Here is a 17536-nt window from a genome sequence, read left to right as displayed (position 1 = left end):
TAAGGATATTTGGCTATCCACGTACGTCGTATGATGCGGGCCCTGGCTCTGTGGCAGTACTTATATATCTCACTCCAGGGCAGCTTTGACGGTATGCTGCAGGGCTAACCAAATGACTGTTAATATCGCCAGGAAATTCGTCGGTTCCGTTAAAGACGATTGGCAATTGTATAGGTAATACAAATATCTACTGAAGTAAATAAGTTAGACTCACTTCCATTCAGTGACCGTTCCACGGACTACACTATCGGATCTCCCATCGGTTTCGGAGCATCATCTGTGGTATATGCTGCTGTATACAACCCTCCCCCGCCAGGGCCACAACGCCCTATGCCATGCGCGTTGAAAGTTCTTGACTTAGACGTGCTGCCCCCTCAGTCGCTGTCTTTGTTACAGCGGGAGACACAACTCATGTCCCTGTCAAAACACCCAAATGTACTACGTGTACGTGGCAGCTGGATGGTTGGCCACAAATTATATATTGCCCTCCGCCTCATGAACAAAGGTAGCGCCGCCGATATAATGCATTACGGTTGGCCCGGTGGAATGGAAGAAGAGGTTGTTAAATGCATCCTCAAGCAAGCCCTTGAAGGCCTCAAGTTAGTCCATTCTATCTCCTTTCCCGTGCTACAATGACCACATTTGCACAGCTACCTGCATATTAACGGATTTATCCATCGCGACATAAAAGCTGCCAATCTGCTTATTGATGATGACGGCACCGTTTTGCTAGGCGACCTTGGGGTAGCCGCATCTCTCACAGATGATGCTGATATGTCCAGTAGATCTTACAATGACACTGGCAATCGTGTTATCAACTTTGACCCTGTGTCTCCTGCAAATAGCTCCTATCCTGCATCCCCACTTGCGCGTCCTGGTATGGGAAAGCGACAATCGTTTGTCGGGACCGTGCGTGCCATTCAGACCCTAGGATGCCCTGACACGAACGTTTCTAAACTATGCAGCCCTGTTGGATGGCGCCCGAGCTTATTCAGGGTCATCGTTATGATTCGAAGGCTGACATCTGGTCATTTGCAATAACTGCTATCGAGCTTACCCAAGGTCGTCCTCCACGATCGAGAGAAAGTGCTCATAATGTCCTTTTGCAAACGTAAGTTTAACCTATCCGTTTAGATCACATTCCTTAAACCCTTTCCAGCGTTCAGGGTAAACCGCCGAAGCTTGATTCGGTAGGGGGTGTTCACCGGTATTCACGCGCCTTCAAGGACGTAGTCGATGCCTGTCTGGTAAAAGATCCCTCTAAACGGTATTTTTGTTTCCAGCACCTCGTCACTCTATATCTCATATTATCTCCTTGACAGTCCAACGGCTGCGAAGTTGCTTCTCACCCCATTTTTCAAGTCTGCCAAGAAGAAATCCTATCTGGTCAGCACAATATTAGACGGCCTCCCGCCCCTTACAATGCGCCAAGAACGTCGCAGACATCATCCAAGCACGGTTACTCATGGAACAGTGGAATCGTGGGACTTTAACTCTACAGAGACAAATTCATCATCGATCACTTTGGGTCCAGGACGAGATAGTTCAGGGGGTGTATCCGGAAGGGGAAGTCTCGATGTTGGATCAAACGATCACCAGTTGACTCGCTCAGTACATCCAAGATTCGAGCTTTCACGCGGTATCAAAGAAGAAACAACACCTACTTCAGACTCGACGTCCATCGACGTCCAAGCTCTGGATCTTAAGAACGAGAAGACGGTTGAGTTTCTCCTTTCGGGTTCGCAAGCCCACGCTGGATACGGAGAATCTTCAAGTTCGGATTCGTCATTTCCTGCATCGCCACCTGTATATGTGCCTAAGCCACGTCCCGTACCTGATCCCATTCCCATTCCAAAGCGAGCGTCACCCAACGTTCGTATTTCATCTGTCTCGTATTCCAAAGACGGCCCGGCCTCTGCCGGGTCTGCCCCCACCTCTCCCCCATCATCGGTTTCCCCGAAACTTTGGCAGCGCCTAACCCGCGCCACTTCCCGTAATGCCATGAATGAAGAGACCTCTACCAAAGAGAAGACAACGAGCGGGTTATCACGTATACTCAGCAGACGGAGCTCTGCTTCTTTGGCTCAACGTCCTATCGTCTCGTAACTTTTACCATCGTCAAGGCTACACTACCTACACCAATATTACACAGGACGTTGAATTTTATCTACAGCCAGTCTAGTCCCTATTCACCATTACAGCTGCCATGCGGAATCGCAAAATTTGCGCTCAGAAATGCCCAGAAGAGGACCCCGTAAGCACCTGAGTGAGACATTTGTGGGAGCTAGTGTACATCTGATCAGAAGACAATATTGTTGTTGTCATCAGGTTCTTCCTCAGAGCTACCTAATCAGTAACGGTGCGTGCGCACCAATTCCCCGACTCCCTGATTTTAAATATGGCCAGTTGTCATCACTCCAATAAATATTTATCATTTATCCCATCAATTCTTGGCTTGCAGCTGTCCGGCCAAAGTTGAAGCCCTTATACTGATCTTTACAAGACGGGCTGTGACACATTCGAGGTCATTTGTTAATTCGTTGATTTCTTCCAATGGTTTTGGTAATTGATTCCCACGTATGAAATCATGAGAACGCGTTTGCATTCACTGTCCATTCTCCTTCCCCGAAATTCTTCCATCTCAAGCCCCACGTCAGGCTCATTACCCTCCGTTTCAGTCAATAAATTAAGATGATTGGAACAAAATGACGGAGACGGGCTGAGTAGAGAGGCGAAAGAGATGAGACGACCGGATCAAAACGACAAAGAAACTGTGCAGTTCCAGCTGAGCTAATCTATTCGCACGGATGTAAAACAGGAAATAAGTTCGCAGGCATGCGTTTGCAGAGAAATGGCCGTTTGTTGCAATCAAGAACCCTCTTCCACTAAAGTGGAGTCGGGGACTTACTGGCATATCCATCTTGATACATACACCAAGATTACTACTGAAAGTAATGGTAAAGCAAATGATTTCCATGAAAGTCAAGGAACTCCGAAACAGTGCACGGCGGCAAATGTTGGACAACGCAGAGTTGCAATCAAGCGCTGCGAATCTCTCGCCTTATATGCTTACGGGTCCGTTTCCGACGCCAAAAGTTCATTCCAACCAGTCGTTACGAGTTTGTCTATCCCACTGTACTGTGTACCGGCCGCTGTCACTTATACTCAGACTCAGAACACCTCAGCAATAATTATCACACAAATCTTGACGAGACGCAACTGCAAGCTGATTTCTAGTGATGTCTATGACTCCGTGACAGGACAGTAAAAACAGCACATGATTAATCTCATCCAACAACGAGCTTTCCCTCGGCGTCATTGAAGTCATAAGGAGGAATCTCTAAATTAAGCTTGCAAGATAGTGTCAGTATGAATTCAGAATACAGAGGAAAAACCCCTACCGGAGCAGGTCCCTTCCGGGCACGACCAGCTGCAAATTGAACTTGGTTAGTAAAACTCTAAGCAAAGGAACCATGGCGGCATACAAATATCGTAGTGAGAACCATGACATGGACAGAACCTAGATAACGAGACTGTCAGAACAGTCGAGTAATGGAAGGAAAATAACACACCATCCTCCGTAGTCACCCGACTCGCCAATCGGGACACAACCTAGGTGTGTGCAAACGCCAAGCATAACCAGCCATTCGGGCTTCTTCACTCGGTCCTCGTCCCTTTGAGGATCCCTGAGTGCCTTCAAATCAACAGTCCGTGCCTCTTCTATCTCATCGGGGGTCCTGTGACGGATGAACACAGGTTTTCCACGCCATTTGATGATGACATTCTTGCCCTCCGGAATGCTGGCAAGTTCTACCTCGGTCTTCGCGAGAGCGAGGACGTCAGCCGATGCAGCCATGGTCTCCAGGAAGCCAGTAATAGTGGACTGGGCAACAGAAGCGGAGAGGACACCGAGAGAGCCAACCATGAAGTACGACATGGCACGGTTGGTGGTTTCGTCTTTCGGGGTGTAGGGGGTGAAATCAGGCACTTGAGGAGCATCTTTCACTGCCACAGATGTGTGGATGAGGCGCTGGTGAAGATGGGTTGTGGGGGGAGGAGCTAATGGCAAGGGACGCGTTTGGGTCAGCGTTAGTGTTGAGAAGGTAAGTTGAAGGAAGGCGAAAAATTATTACTTACCAACGAAAGTCTTGGAAACTAGACCAACTGAAGGACTCGTGACTGTTCCAGTCAAGCGTGTAGGGACATCAGCACGGGGACCTGCCGCACCATGACCATGGCCATCCGAAGGTGCTCGTGCCACGAGATTGAGACGCGGCGCGCTCGGGATTCCATTTGGGAGTGCGCGCACGGTCGGTGCGAGATTTATAGATTTCCTGATGGCATAGGAAGCCATGTCAGACGATGCTGGCGGTGGTTGCAAGTAACTAGTAACTGTTCGAGCGGAGTATTTTTCTAACAATCGGACGTTTACGGTCGTTGGTCTTGCCAGTACTAGTAAATTTTCGCACGGTCCCACCGATTCCCTTGTCCTCGTTCGCTTTAAGGCGTTGGGAGAACACAAGCGGTAGGATCTAGAAATAAATGGCAACGATACACATGGACGGACACCCCACTGGAGCCCATGTGTATAGGATGGATACAACATGGGACTACTTTCGCGCATGTTGACTTAGTCCTCGATTCCAGGCATCAACCCAGTTCTTCATGAAGTTGGACTCAACCATTTTTTCATGAGCATCACATCTCGAAAGCATTTATTTCCGATTTCTGCTGCCTCGCGTAGCCTCAGCAACAATCTTGTTAACTCAAGGCTCCTGATCCCTTTGGATTGCGTGAGTACATCCTTCAGATCCGATGAAGAGGGGTTAACTGTTGACTCAGGCTGGTCCAAGCAGGCACATGGCCCGACGTGATCCATGCAATCAACAATAGCATGACGCAAGTGCCACCAAGCCAGTGGTTATTCAGGGTCATTTGTGCTTAGGCACTTACATGGTGTAGATACTGAAGGCTCATTTATTTCATGTCATGAATAATTTTGTGTGGTCGAGTCAACGTCGTAGCTTCAGGGACATTAATGGCATGAGGAATATGATTATATGTAAGACTTTAAGCCCTGTCTTGGACAAGATGACATGTCCATTGTCCGGAGTGATCGATATCATCGATGCACCGCGTTATCCATCATGCGACAATTATGTACGAGATATATGCATTTGAGTTTGTTAGTACTCCTTTTACATACTGGAGTACCGTAATCAAGTAAATATGAACGGATACAAAGTATATGTAGAACATAAGTGATATTTAAATTAAAAGATACAAAATGATCAAGCGTTGAACAATATGAAACCATTCCTCATTCTCACAGCTCTCAACAGAGGAAGAATGCACTCACATCCACTTTGCTCATGTCCTCCGAGAGGTCAATATGCATCGGGTGAACGGGTTGCTCAATAGTCACAGGGTCTTCGGCGTCAAATCCAGGGATCTCCTTGGCTTTTCCTTATCCCTCTTCGTTGACGTTGACCTGCATGGAGCTAGAAGTCTCCGCGGCAGTGGATGGTACGGGAACGCGTTCAATAGGAACTTCGGTCGAAGTGCCTGCGGAGAGACGGTCAAAGATCGACTGGAGCGTATCGCGCTCTTCAAACCGGTACTCTGCCACAACACAATTTTCTGTCATAGCACAGCCCTCAATCACGTCCTTAGGCAAAGGTTCATCCTCTACGATGACCTTGGAGGTGGAAGTGCGGATCTGAGTGATCATGGTAAGTCACATGAAACAGAGCCACTGGACACGTGAGAACATACAGAAGTATCAGGCAGGTCGAAAGGCTGAAAGGTGTTGAGGTATGGTTCCCGATCCGGAGGTAGAAAATCGCTGAGGGAGGCCTCAGCTTCTGCGAGGAATTTCTCAGCATTTGCGCGGTGACGGGCAAAACCTTGTTCCTCCTCGATGTGGGCCTGCAAAGCAACAAAATGCTGCAACTCTCGCATCCTGCGCATTTCAGCGTGCTTGCGGGCCATGGTACCACCAATTTTCTCCTCATCCTGTGGCGTACAGGCACACAAGACATCCATCACGCGCTGTTGGTCGGGAAATTCATCGTATTCTTGAGCAAGAAGAGCAATTAGGGTAGGCTGGTTCACAGGCTCCTGCTGGTACCGCAAAGCCCATGCACGCTCACGTTGCTCCCCAAGATACTGGGCAGCACGAGTACTAACAGCGAATGAGACTGTGGGGCAGTCGCGGAGATAGTAGTCGAGAGGGTAGGGACTCGTGGAGAGAGGTGTAGTGAAAAACATCGTGGTGTGAATGAAGATGAGTTGATGGGAGATGTCATGCTAAGCAGCGAGTTTATGTCTAGATGATGTGGACTTGTGGACTGTGGATGAATGATGAACCGCTTTGTGAGCAGGCGCGTCCACTAGATTCGATAATGCGCGATTGTGATTTCCTGAACAATCATATTATTATTATCACAATGCGATGAGCAAGCAACCTTTCACTGTTACTACGGTTGCTGAAGAGTGCTCGAGGGCTCCGTAGCCACTGGTCAAGCGGCTGATGGCCTTCTTGAACCAAGGGCACGACTCCTTGATCATGCGCAGCTGGATGGTTTAAGACCCAGGCATCCTACTGCGAACGGTAAATGAGCTACTACATATAACATAATGTCCATTTACTTCCTTGTAGTGAACGCCACCAATTCTGGATTTGTGCCCACTTTCCCGGGTGTGGAAGAAGTCGTTGTAAAGCGTACTCTGGAGGTACATCGGACATGATTCATGTCGGTGTATATTTTAGTGTGCCGTCGGATAGTCATTTTTGGGTGTGCGATGTATCATCACAGTCATCAACAGTGCAATTAGGAGGCTCGAGTTCGGAAAGTACGAAAGGATGATGAAGCGCCCATCGCATTAGAAGAAATAGAACTGAATGCTAAGCGGGGTGCGGGCAAAATTACCTAGGCCCGAATATTCGTTAGTGTTTGTGTATTGAGTTGCGCGGAGGCGTTTCTTGCCTTCGAGGCCATGGTATACAGATGCGTGGGTAGCAGCGTGCTGCAGAAATAAAGGCACAAATGTAGGTATTCCTGACTGCGGTCATGTAGGGCGAGGAGTTAGCATGAATGTCGGCAGCCTCACGAACTTCATCCGAGATTGAAATCAACGCCTTGAGAAACAAAAGGGCACTATCAGGTTGTCCGTTTGCATCACCATCATCCACTCAGGATGTGAAGTTCCTCGTTACTTGAGTGCTCAAGATCCTTGATATTGAGCCGGCCAAGTCGTTCGAAGATTTCTTCATCAGAATCAGTATTGTACACGCTTGGATCTGCAGGGGCACCAAGATTAGATGGATGCTCATCCCACCTCTCTAAGAGGTGGTCCAGCTCAGGATAATCCTCTGGGTAGTTCTTGCGTGATTCTACAGCCGCGTTTCCATAGTTCGAGTGGCTATCGTCCATGGCCTGTCAGTGGGTGGCTCATCTCCAGCGAACGAATTCAGCGGCTGGAGACCGTCAACCTAAGAGAAAGATGAGCAAGTGGAAGTCTACAGACCTGCTGCTGTACTTCTGTGGTAAGAGAAGCTTTGAGTCATTCAATATGGGCACACGAGTGCCGAGTAACAGTTTGGATTTTGGGGAGCCTTCAAGTTCGTCCGTTACCATGTGGTACACTGAGTCACTGGCAGCACTCAAAGCTTTCGCATAAGCATCAAGTAGCTGGGTATAACTGCGAACCCTCGAGGCATTCGAACAGGACGTGGCAGTGAAACATAAACATAAACGAACGATCAGGTTGCAATACAGTATATCATAACCATGGATGGCACCGTGACATCTTAGTCACAGACAAACAATCAATTACATAGTAATGCCTCCTCGTCCGCTTCAACTTGGTTGGTGCGACCAAGCATGTTGTAATGACTACATACATCGTGACATAATAACACGACCGAGTGGAAGAAGGCCAACTATCTCCGGCGACACCCTCGAGGCGTTGAGATTCATTGGGTCGACTCGGAGAAGGTCTTCAACCCGGCCAAATCATCTTGAACGAGTTCGATCTTTGACAGGCGGAGGTATCTGAGCCACCTCCAGGACCTGAAAACGGCGGGATCCAGACATCCCAATGCCCATAGGAACACGAGATGCACTAGCTGGATTGGCTGATTTGGTCGGTCTAGTCTTTGTTTCCAGGCACTTATACCCAAGCCGTCCATTCATCCATCCACAGAGCTGTCCCTCATGAAGTAGAGCGCGATTCTTATTACAGTTCTAGTAATGATCCCGAAAGCACTTTGTTTCCCGTTTCTTGTCTCCATATTGGTTAGCCTCAGCAACGATCTGTTCAACTTGAGGCTGCCGAACCCTTTAGAATTGCGTGAGTACACTCAATACAGCCTTCAGATCCGAAATAAAGTTGACTGCCAATGTTGCCGGAGCCGATATGCCAGTATTCGCGTCTTCGAGGTCCTTTATTAGTGACTCAGAGATGCTGCTCCTTAACCTAAGCGTGGTGGCATCGCTAGCAAGTGGCAGCCTTCCCAGATGAAAGATAGCCATCAGAAATGAGGCGAATATCATGAGCTGCACCCACTAATACGATAGACGTACTCCAACAGTGTTGTAGGTTCTCAATTTCGTAGACTGGCCAAACAGGTGTGTCAACAAACACTCTCACCAAACCGCCATGCCTGAGCTAGGTCGCAGGTTGATTCAAGCTGGCATACATCCTTCACAAACAAAGTCTCGCGCACTTCGGCCTGACAGTATTCCATATACCAGCACCGACTAAGGGTTCGCTTTCTTCAAATTTGCTCCCTTCACGCCAGCGAACGATAATTCCTCAGAGGGTAGCCTGCGTTCTCAAGTATCGACCTTGGTGCTCCACACGATGATCAACCTTCTTCATGATGCCCAGCAATACTTCCTGATATCATTGTCCCATCACACGATCAACGTGGAAGCAAAACCATGGCATTCTACAAGACCTAGCCGAGAGGCCACTAGACGACATATATATCTGCAAGCATGAATTATGGCCGCCATTGGGTCGGTGATGAGGGGCTTCCTCCAATCCAAGTCAAGTCCTTGAAGAATATGCATCCCGTTTTGCCCAAACATTACGATTTCAACTTCGATTGACTTCGTACGCCTTGGGCAATTCTCGAGTACTACAGTATTTACATTCAAGTAAGATCAGGGTAGGGCTGCTGTGGCATGGATCGTCAATGACCTTGCACTAACGATACATACACTGATGATGATGAGCAACTTACCCTATTCAAGTTTTGACGCAGCGTTTTCTCATCGTGGCATTTGAGACAAGTCTTTCGAATACATAAGTTGCAGTTACCTCCTTAGTCGTGGTAGACAACTTGCCGATCGAATGTGTGATTTGGAGACATATGTACTTACGTTCTCGGTGTGGCGGCATGCCGCACGTAGGGCAATAGCCCTCAATAGGCCAACAGAAGTTCCATATTTCTTGATGTATTCGTGTCAACCCCTAACAAGTCTCGAGTGTAATAGAACGTAGATGGTACGTGTCTTATTTACATGGTAGTGATGTCCTGATTTGTATGGTTTTTCAGTTTGTGGCTGATGAAATCTAAGCTGCCTGGTAATCATATACTGAGAATGTGATATCGCTATCTTACACGAATGGGGAAAATCTATCCTTCGGTGCACCGCATCAAGAACACTAACGCATGTGCTGGTATAAGCAGGAGAAGACACGCTGTCTGGGATATTTAGGCGCCACCCGGAGTCCTTGTTGCTTGGCCCACCGCCTAACAACGTTTGGGTCTGATATGCATTCCATGAGCAATCAATAACACTTGTTGTGACTTGAAATTTACAATCCGTAATAATTCCATCTGCACCATCCTTGAAGAGCTCTTCGGCACGGTCCAAGCCATTCACCTGCAATGGGTGATTTGTGAATATCGTTTATTGTGAAGAAATGAGAAGTGCTCACAGTCCAAGGTACAACTTTCATACCGAACCTGTGAGCTTCGCTAATCATTTCAGGAGTTGTGAAGTGAGAGGATCCCTCATGGGACGAAGAGGGAATGAGGAATGTTCCAGTGGGAGATAAAATATCCGCTTGTATAGCATGGGCGGCTTGTGCTATCTGCTCGGACAGTGATGGTCCGGGAAATGATTCAAGGCGTAGGCCAGCCAGCCACGGGGAAGTTGAGCCACGCGGCGTAAAAGCAGTGTCCCTGAATGGTGACAGTTGGCGTGCAATGTATTGGCTCGAAATTCACTCACTCATCGATAAGAGCAGAAGTTATAAGTTTATCATCCAATGTCTTCAGCTGATGATCAAAAAAGCAGAGTGGACGAACATGAGACACAAACCTTCATGGATACCAGAGTTCGCCAGTCAAAACTTTGATACTGGCAAGGCAATTAGAGTATGGAGCAGTAGTAACAGAGCCATACTCACCGTAATAGATTGGTAGTATGGGCTGGATATGAATATCTCATGTTGCTTCTGGACAAAATCATCCACGCCAGCAGTTTGATTTGGGTATCGAGCGTTAATTTTTGACTCTATGTTCCAAAGGATCTGGTGGGACAGATCTGCGCAGGACACGAAGTCGAAGACTTCCCGTAATGTGGGTATCCGTGCTCCAGGATATGCAAGCTGGTGAGCTGTGTAAAATGTTTACGACAATGGTTACAGTTAAAAAGAGAGTATATACGATAATTCGTTTGACGCTTTGATCCACAATCGAGGGTCTTTATCTGAGCCAACGTCAGATTTGATATAAACTTTCCGACATAAGGATATGCGGGATCATCTGGGACCTGTTCGGGTCGGTTAAGCATCACAGTCGATTCTACAACACTGCTCACCACCGGTGCAGTGTCAGAGCATTTTTCTGGTAATATACTCTCGTCATGCCATACAACGACTTCACCATCCTGTAAGCCCCTTCAGAAGGATGCGTGACTCTGAGAAGTGAGAGCTTGCCTGAGTGATGCCGTTGTCTAGTTCGAGTGTGGTGGCGCCGTCGATGAGGCCCCTGTGACGGGAATTCGCTTGAGGTGAATCAAACATCGACCTCGTCCACTATACCATGCAAAGCTCGGTAGAGTGCTCTCGACAACATTTCCTCTTCCTCCACGATGAGCCTGGGTTACGGTTTGTACAAGCCATGACCTTGAGTGCACTACTGTGACGCACCTGGACATCGTAGAACTGATGATTGTTAGACACAGTTCGAAATGGACCCTGAGATGGCGATGCGTAAATCAGAGAAATCTCTGTGAATACGAGGGCATAGACAAATATAATGCACATGATGAAGATGGGGTTTATTTTTCCACCTCAGCCAGTCCATAATTCATATAAGATCTCTCCTTTCTCTTGAATTGCCCACCACGGCATTCGGCAAAACACCGGTTATCAATAAACGTTCAAAACGACCAGTGTCGAGACGAACGTTCAAGTGAAAGATCCCGATGTTTTCCTGTTGCCAGCGATTTGAACAGGTGGCACTGCCAGCTGAAACGTTCACTTCCTGGCAAGGCAAGTCACTGGCCTGCCGGCTATCATTCACTGCTGCTTTTGTGGTCTCGTTACTAGAGTAGCATGTGCCATTCTGCGACTCATACTAGTAACGTGCGTCGACCCATTGAATGCAAGTAGATGACCGCGGTATCAAAGTATTGTTCCAGTGGTGGACTGGTTGGGTAGGAGGAACGTGCGTGATGAACAGCCAACACGATATAAGTAGCTTCATGCCGTAGTGGGTTACAACAATGGAAAAAGCTAGTTTCATACATCGAGCGTTCCAGAGTCCACGGTCAGGAGATAAAGATCGTGCGCTAATATTTAATAGGGATACTCAGACCTGGAACGGATTGTATGGTTTATGCTTATGCTTAGACCCCCCGGTAAGTAGTACTATCCAATATGTAAACAAACCAAAATACGTTACAAGCCGGTGGGTGACCGGGTCTATAGACTATAGTCGAGTGCCCCTCTGCGACAAGCTCTGCCGAAGATTATTGATCATGCCAGTCTCACTAATGCCATGAAAAAGAACCTAGGATACGCCACCCCTTCCCGTTCCCCATGTCCATTGGTCCGTGGATATGACATGGACCTTGCTGTCATATCATGGTGGTGTACTCTTGCATTACTACAGTTCGTCGCAACTCACGCCTCAGCCAGATGTTCGTCAGATCCGCGATGTTCCATGGATTTTGTTTTGTGGAGCAGGTGTGCGCGTTGGTTCGGCGGAATCTCCCTCAAGGTTGGCTAGTCCAAGATTCCTCCATTCATCACGCTCCATCAGTCCTCTGCAGCAAATGTGAGCTATTGAGAGCACAAAAACAGACGTTGGCGTACTTGGTCATTCGACAATCAAGGTATTGTTTGCTCATTACTCTGCATGGGGTGGATTCACTAGAATTCTTGCGCAAGCAAGCCATGTATTGCATCATCTGTTCTTTGCACTCGCCTGCATATTACAATCAGCAAGTCATGTCATGATGAAGACAGCGAGCCAAACCATCATGGTCCAGAGGAAAAGAACCGCGATCTGGAGGGGAAGTCTTGAATCCGACGTTAATTGACGGTGGGCGTCCGAAAGACATATGCGTGAGAACGTTAGCAGGTATTACGCATTATGTAAGATACTTGACCAATACCTGATCCATAATGCACAACACACTTCAGCCTTATATATTTCATTCGGAACAGCTGGAGAACAAGTATTAGCATATTTTAATAAGCCTACCAAATCAAAAAAAAAACGCTCTGGAACCTTTCCGAGATGAAACATTATGGAAGTGTACCCAAAATGTGTGATTTTTGGACACTAAAATCAAGATCCACCCAGATCCCATTAATTCTATCATCATAGGAACTTCAGCATATATAAAATACATCATTCTGAATCTACTCCAGGTATTTCTATGTCAATAGAATAGCACCACAGGCTACAGCGTGCTACATGAGTGCAGTGTGACAGTCAAACTAAATACACTGTCGGCTTGGTTGAATCTCCGCTTTGTTGCATTAGGCAAAATCGGAATTGTCCGTGGCGTTGTGGCTGTATATCGACCAATTAGACTCGATTGAGTCTTGTCGGACTTTAGATACCATTGGTGCCGCGCGTGACATAGCGTGACGAACTTGTGCATTTCTATTTTCGACCGACTTCCGCTGCTGCCGCTGCAACAAGCTCGCAACAAAATAAAAAAATCATATTGGACTCAAAGGGACCTAAGGTACACCCTAAAGTAGACCCGATACGAATATGTGTTGTTGTTGTGATGTCAAGTAAAAATTCTGCATTTCCTGTCGAAACGCTAGCATGTACGCATTAAGATACTTGACCGATATGAACGAACAAAAAGGAACGTTTCAGCCATATTAGGTTTAACTATGGTTAAAATCTTGGCCTTACAAGGTACATACAAATGTGCGAACGTGCGGTTACAAAGTCCTGGTTGCTACAAAGTTCTGGCTGCTGCGCTGAACTTATCAGAGATGGGGCTGCCAAACACACCCAGAAAAAAAAAGCATCTCCATGATATCTATGATCTTGAATATAAGTCTCACACACATACATGACATAGCGTAAACGGCTCAACCTCCACCACGCGATGTTTTATTTCCCTTCGCGTGTCTCGTGACCTTCTTCTTCGTCGCTGCTAGGATCACCGTCATGACCGCCCCCCTGTGCGGACGAAGTACTGGCTTGTTGTGAATTCCTGGATTGTGAGCCACCAGATGCGCCCCTCCTTCTGCTTTTTAATAGCACGATTTCCTTCAACCAGCTATTCTCTCGTCGCAGCTCCGATGCCTCTCGCTCCAATTCATCCGTCCTGCCGGTCAGGTCAGTAACGCTTCGCTCAAGGTTGAGCGTCTTCTGCTTCTTTTTGATCCGAAATCTGGCTAATGGAAGATCCGTATTCAGACTCACGTGTCGTGTCTGTAGTTCGAGATAACCACGAACCTGAGGCTGAAGTATTTCGTCTGCGCTTATCTTCAGCAATGGCAGAAGTTTCGTCTGCGTTATCACTTGCGTCTGGAGAAGCCGATGATGCAACCGCTGAAGGCTCATTAATTGTACTGTGGAATCCTGAATGTGGGGTCATCATAGCGGGGGGAAAGTGTGAAAGGGATCCCGTAGACGACATCGCAAGGGGTAGATTGGGGTGCATGGCTTGGTAGGGCACATCGGAAAAAATTGAGGATGTAGAAGGACCTGCCGGGAATTGTCCTTGAGGGTATGGTAACGATTGATTATGTGCTGTTTGGGGTGGGGGTGGTACAGCTCCTTGCATTGAAAGTAACGCATGTATAAGGTAGTTGTATGCCTCAGGAGGAACATGAGGCGGTGCAGCACCGTGAAAGTGTTGTCCTGTCTTTAAAAACTGTCAGGAGTCTGATTCGGTTAGTAAATCTTGTCAAGTACCCCTGTATTGTCAGCGGAATTGTTGACTGGATTTGATGTATGATCGCCACTGTTGGAAGATGCTTCCCTCTGTTTACGCGAGTCATCCATGTCGCCTTGAAACACGATATTTTCCCAATTGGCGAGCTCTGCTTGTATGTATTCGAATCTGAGTGAATCAAGTTGTTCGTAGGTGATAGAACTGTCCTGAGAGTGTGGCATGATGAGAAGAAAGGTCACCTGCATCATAAGTACCCATTGTTTCCAGACCCAAATCTACCACGAAGCGAGTCGCAATCCCTTCCCATTATTGCGACACTCCTTAGGAGAAGTCAACCGAGTGGTATTATTACGTAAGGAAGGAAAGATTTGAAAAGTCTGCTTAGCGCTAGCGCTCATCGCTCATAGCTGGATGAGACTGATACCAGTCTACCAACGAAAAAATCTGACCTTGATCAGTACAATGTTGGCCCCACAGCTGCACTCCAGCCAAGCTTAAGGTGAAGTGCATCAGTTCTTACTAAAGGTGCTGAGGAAAGACCTACGTAGCGCTTAGTCAGCGATGGATATTTAGATTTTGAAGATGTAATTCAAGTGCTGTACTGCATTACGCGTTCCTCCTACAAGACATCCTACCTCACTTGAATTAGGGAAGTGACATGGTCAGTATTAAGTGCTCCATATATTGCAGGATCTCACTACTGTGTAGTTGTTGCGAGTCAGGTCGAAAGATGGAAATTTCCGGTTCGAACTTCCCTCAACCGCTGATATCTCAGTGCTCGTGAACAAGGTCAGCGATGTCAACCACTCTTGAGCCTACACATCTTACGCCTTCGAATTTCAGATCTTAGAGACGACTGTGGATGCCGATCCTGTGTCTCTTACGGTCTCGGACCAACCTAGAGGCAATGAAACCCTAGTGTCCACTCTGAAAGGGCGAAATCTGCAAACCCTTGGGCTGAAGTAAGTAAACGTTTGTATTTTCTGTATCTTGCGGAATTAAACAGGACAGGCATGGGGATATGATATTTGTGGGATATGCTACCAAAGTCTCACAAGCTCCTGCAACACCAATGACCGTCGATGCGCCAAGCTCAACGCGAGTGCAGTCAAATATATGGGAAACTGTACAAGAAGACGTGGTCGACATATATTGGCGCTCGAAAAACGGAAAAATTCCACGAGATCGCGACGCGCGTTTCTGCAAACATGGCGCCAACGGGATGTGTGACTATTGCATGCCACTTGAGCCATACGATGCTGCGTATCAGGCTGAACATAGCATAAAGCACCTGTCGTATCACGCGTATCTTCACAAGATATCGCCAAAGACATCATCCGCTGCCGCCACTGCTATTCCTCCCCTATCTCCATTATCGTACAAGGTTAAGAATCCTTGTCCCAGTGGCGGGCACCCGCCTTGGCCAGCCGGAATATGTACGGGCTGTCAACCTTCTGCAATCACGCTCCAGTCTCAGCCTTTCCGTATGGTCGATCACCTGGAGATCGCTTCACCGGATATTATAGAACGCTTCCTCAAAGCATGGAGATCTACAGGGTTGCAAAGGTTTGGCTGGCTTATTGGACGCTACGAGCCGTATGAAAAGGCGCCCATGGGCATCAAAGCTGTAGTTGAGGCTCTATATGAGCCGCCTCAAGAAGGTGAACTCGACGGATTGACTCTTGGTATTCCATGGGAGGATGAGCCTCGCATTCGAGAGTTAGCCAAGATGTCTTCAGCTCCACTGACCATCGTCGGTTACATTTTCACGGACTTGGATCCAGATCCAGAAGATAGGACTAAAAGCATATATAAACGCCACCCTCATTCCTTCTTTGTGTCCTCCCTAGAGGCCATCTTTGCTGCCACTATACAGAAGTCCAACCCTACTCCTTCGCGCTCATGTTCTAGTGGAGCATTCGGATCACGGATGGTTACCGCTATTCTTACTGCTACGGAAGATGGAAAAGTGGACATATCCGCATATCAAGTCTCCGAGCAAGCGTGTGCAATGGTAGACGCCGATATGATCGAAGCTAGCGTGGAACCTGGAATTGTCCGCATCAAAGAGGAAGACCGCAGTCAGGATGCGGCACGTTACGTGCCCGACGTATTTTTCAGGTATAAGAATGAATACAACCTCGAAGTCAAGAAGACTGCCAAACCCTGCTTCCCGGTTGAATACCTGCTCGTTAACGTGAGGCTCAGTAAATGGATGAGGTATTTATATAACTGAGCATGCTTCACTTCATACAGGTCACGCATGGTTTCCCCCAGAATCCATCACCGTTGTTCCGCTCGAACCAGTTTGCCATCGAGAACCGCCCAGGACTTGAAGACCAACACATAGAAGATGTTCTCAAGACCTTGGCCAGGCTTGGTGCCCCTCAGTTGACAGATAGTCCCCCTACATCAACGAGCGATGCGTCAAAACGTCTGGAGCTCGCCAAATGGCTCAGCGATTGGCATTTACTTGCATTCCTTGAGACCACGCAACTTGTATCGAAGGTATGGCATGAACTGTGTTATTCCACAAAACAATTCCTGACACCTTGAAGGTCGACATGAAAGTTCTCGTCAGCACAGTGACTTCACCATCATTGTTGGGGGATCCATCGGTACTGAATGCACTTTTCAAGACCGAAAGCTGGCAGACACTCATGACATTTACGCGGGAGAGTGCTCGTAAGTGTGGTTGTCAATCACTGGATGCCGTTTCTCATGTGCATCTTTTACCAGCATCATTGCCATCTACACCTGCACCTGGTCCGTCATCGTCACATATCGACGAAGACATTCCTCAAGACGTGTTCGATCAAATCGCTGCCGAAGAAGCTACCCGAAGGGAAGGTTTTAGTGGAGTAGGTTCGGGTGTCAAGATTTGTCCACATTGCACATTTGAGAACCCCGAGGGAGAGACAGATTGCGAGGTGTGCGGATTGCCTTTGGGCTAGTAGTTGACTAGGGAACGAAACTACTGCGAAGGAAAGAGAGAAGTCATACATCACTAGATTGCACAACTGTAACATCAGGAATAATGAACAGGAGAGATGAAGAAAAGTTAATTTTGCAGAGTGTCTCACGATTTTTGAGATCCGAAAAAGTTGTAAAAACGAATAAGTCCACGAGTGAGATGC

The 17536-nt window shown here is 47.5% G+C and overlaps 7 protein-coding genes across 7 annotated transcripts; 2 read left to right on the top strand and 5 right to left on the bottom strand.

Moving 5' to 3' along the window:
- Positions 1 to 112: 112 nt before the first annotated feature.
- Positions 113 to 1512, top strand: HD556DRAFT_1207403 (kinase-like domain-containing protein; the record flags this gene model as incomplete). The annotated part of the gene is made up of 6 exons (XM_041296498.1): positions 113 to 174; positions 225 to 599; positions 651 to 909; positions 966 to 1111; positions 1160 to 1267; positions 1323 to 1512. Coding segments are annotated over 6 exons (1140 nt in total), but the record flags the coding sequence as incomplete, so codon positions are not given.
- Positions 1513 to 3175: 1663 nt separating this feature from the next.
- HD556DRAFT_1337080 (Rieske [2Fe-2S] iron-sulfur domain-containing protein) lies at positions 3176 to 4414 on the bottom strand. The gene is made up of 5 exons (XM_041301928.1): positions 4138 to 4414; positions 3573 to 4059; positions 3486 to 3520; positions 3402 to 3430; positions 3176 to 3350 (listed from the first exon to the last, which is right to left on the bottom strand). Exons 1-5 carry the CDS (start codon positions 4352 to 4354, stop codon positions 3288 to 3290), a joined length of 831 nt encoding a protein of 276 aa, XP_041164829.1. The 5' UTR covers positions 4355 to 4414; the 3' UTR covers positions 3176 to 3287.
- A 1053-nt stretch (positions 4415 to 5467) lies between these two features.
- Positions 5468 to 6270, bottom strand: HD556DRAFT_1438396 (uncharacterized protein; the record flags this gene model as incomplete). The annotated part of the gene is made up of 2 exons (XM_041305840.1): positions 5468 to 5719; positions 5776 to 6270. 2 exons carry the CDS (start codon positions 6268 to 6270, stop codon positions 5468 to 5470), a joined length of 747 nt encoding a protein of 248 aa, XP_041164828.1.
- Positions 6271 to 9320: 3050 nt separating this feature from the next.
- Positions 9321 to 11289, bottom strand: HD556DRAFT_1497580 (PLC-like phosphodiesterase; the record flags this gene model as incomplete). Its single annotated transcript, XM_041308911.1, has 11 exons — positions 9321 to 9782; positions 9836 to 9899; positions 9955 to 10201; positions 10251 to 10291; positions 10341 to 10379; positions 10429 to 10637; positions 10688 to 10793; positions 10842 to 10910; positions 10960 to 11011; positions 11065 to 11120; positions 11173 to 11289. 11 exons carry the CDS (start codon positions 11287 to 11289, stop codon positions 9679 to 9681), a joined length of 1104 nt encoding a protein of 367 aa, XP_041164827.1. The 3' UTR covers positions 9321 to 9678.
- Positions 11290 to 12226: 937 nt separating this feature from the next.
- On the bottom strand, positions 12227 to 12590 carry HD556DRAFT_1212497 (uncharacterized protein; the record flags this gene model as incomplete). Its single annotated transcript, XM_041296593.1, has 3 exons — positions 12227 to 12293; positions 12343 to 12454; positions 12506 to 12590. Coding segments are annotated over 3 exons (264 nt in total), but the record flags the coding sequence as incomplete, so codon positions are not given.
- A 1019-nt stretch (positions 12591 to 13609) lies between these two features.
- HD556DRAFT_1228766 (uncharacterized protein) lies at positions 13610 to 14333 on the bottom strand (the record flags this gene model as incomplete). Its single annotated transcript, XM_041297251.1, has 2 exons — positions 13610 to 13896; positions 13958 to 14333. Coding segments are annotated over 2 exons (663 nt in total), but the record flags the coding sequence as incomplete, so codon positions are not given.
- Positions 14334 to 14673: 340 nt separating this feature from the next.
- HD556DRAFT_870040 (NPL4 family-domain-containing protein) lies at positions 14674 to 17375 on the top strand. The gene is made up of 7 exons (XM_041311888.1): positions 14674 to 15060; positions 15108 to 15188; positions 15243 to 15361; positions 15411 to 16596; positions 16656 to 16907; positions 16958 to 17084; positions 17139 to 17375. The coding sequence occupies exons 1-7, from the start codon at positions 15058 to 15060 to the stop codon at positions 17351 to 17353; spliced, it is 1983 nt and encodes a 660-aa protein (XP_041164824.1). The 5' UTR covers positions 14674 to 15057; the 3' UTR covers positions 17354 to 17375.
- The last annotated feature ends 161 nt before the right edge of the window (positions 17376 to 17536 follow it).

Source organism: Suillus plorans (genome assembly GCF_016647745.1).
Source record: "Suillus plorans strain S12 chromosome Unknown HD556scaffold_7, whole genome shotgun sequence".
In the NCBI taxonomy this organism is placed as follows: Eukaryota; Fungi; Basidiomycota; class Agaricomycetes; order Boletales; family Suillaceae; genus Suillus; species Suillus plorans.
This window is presented reverse-complemented; position numbering and strand designations above follow the sequence as displayed.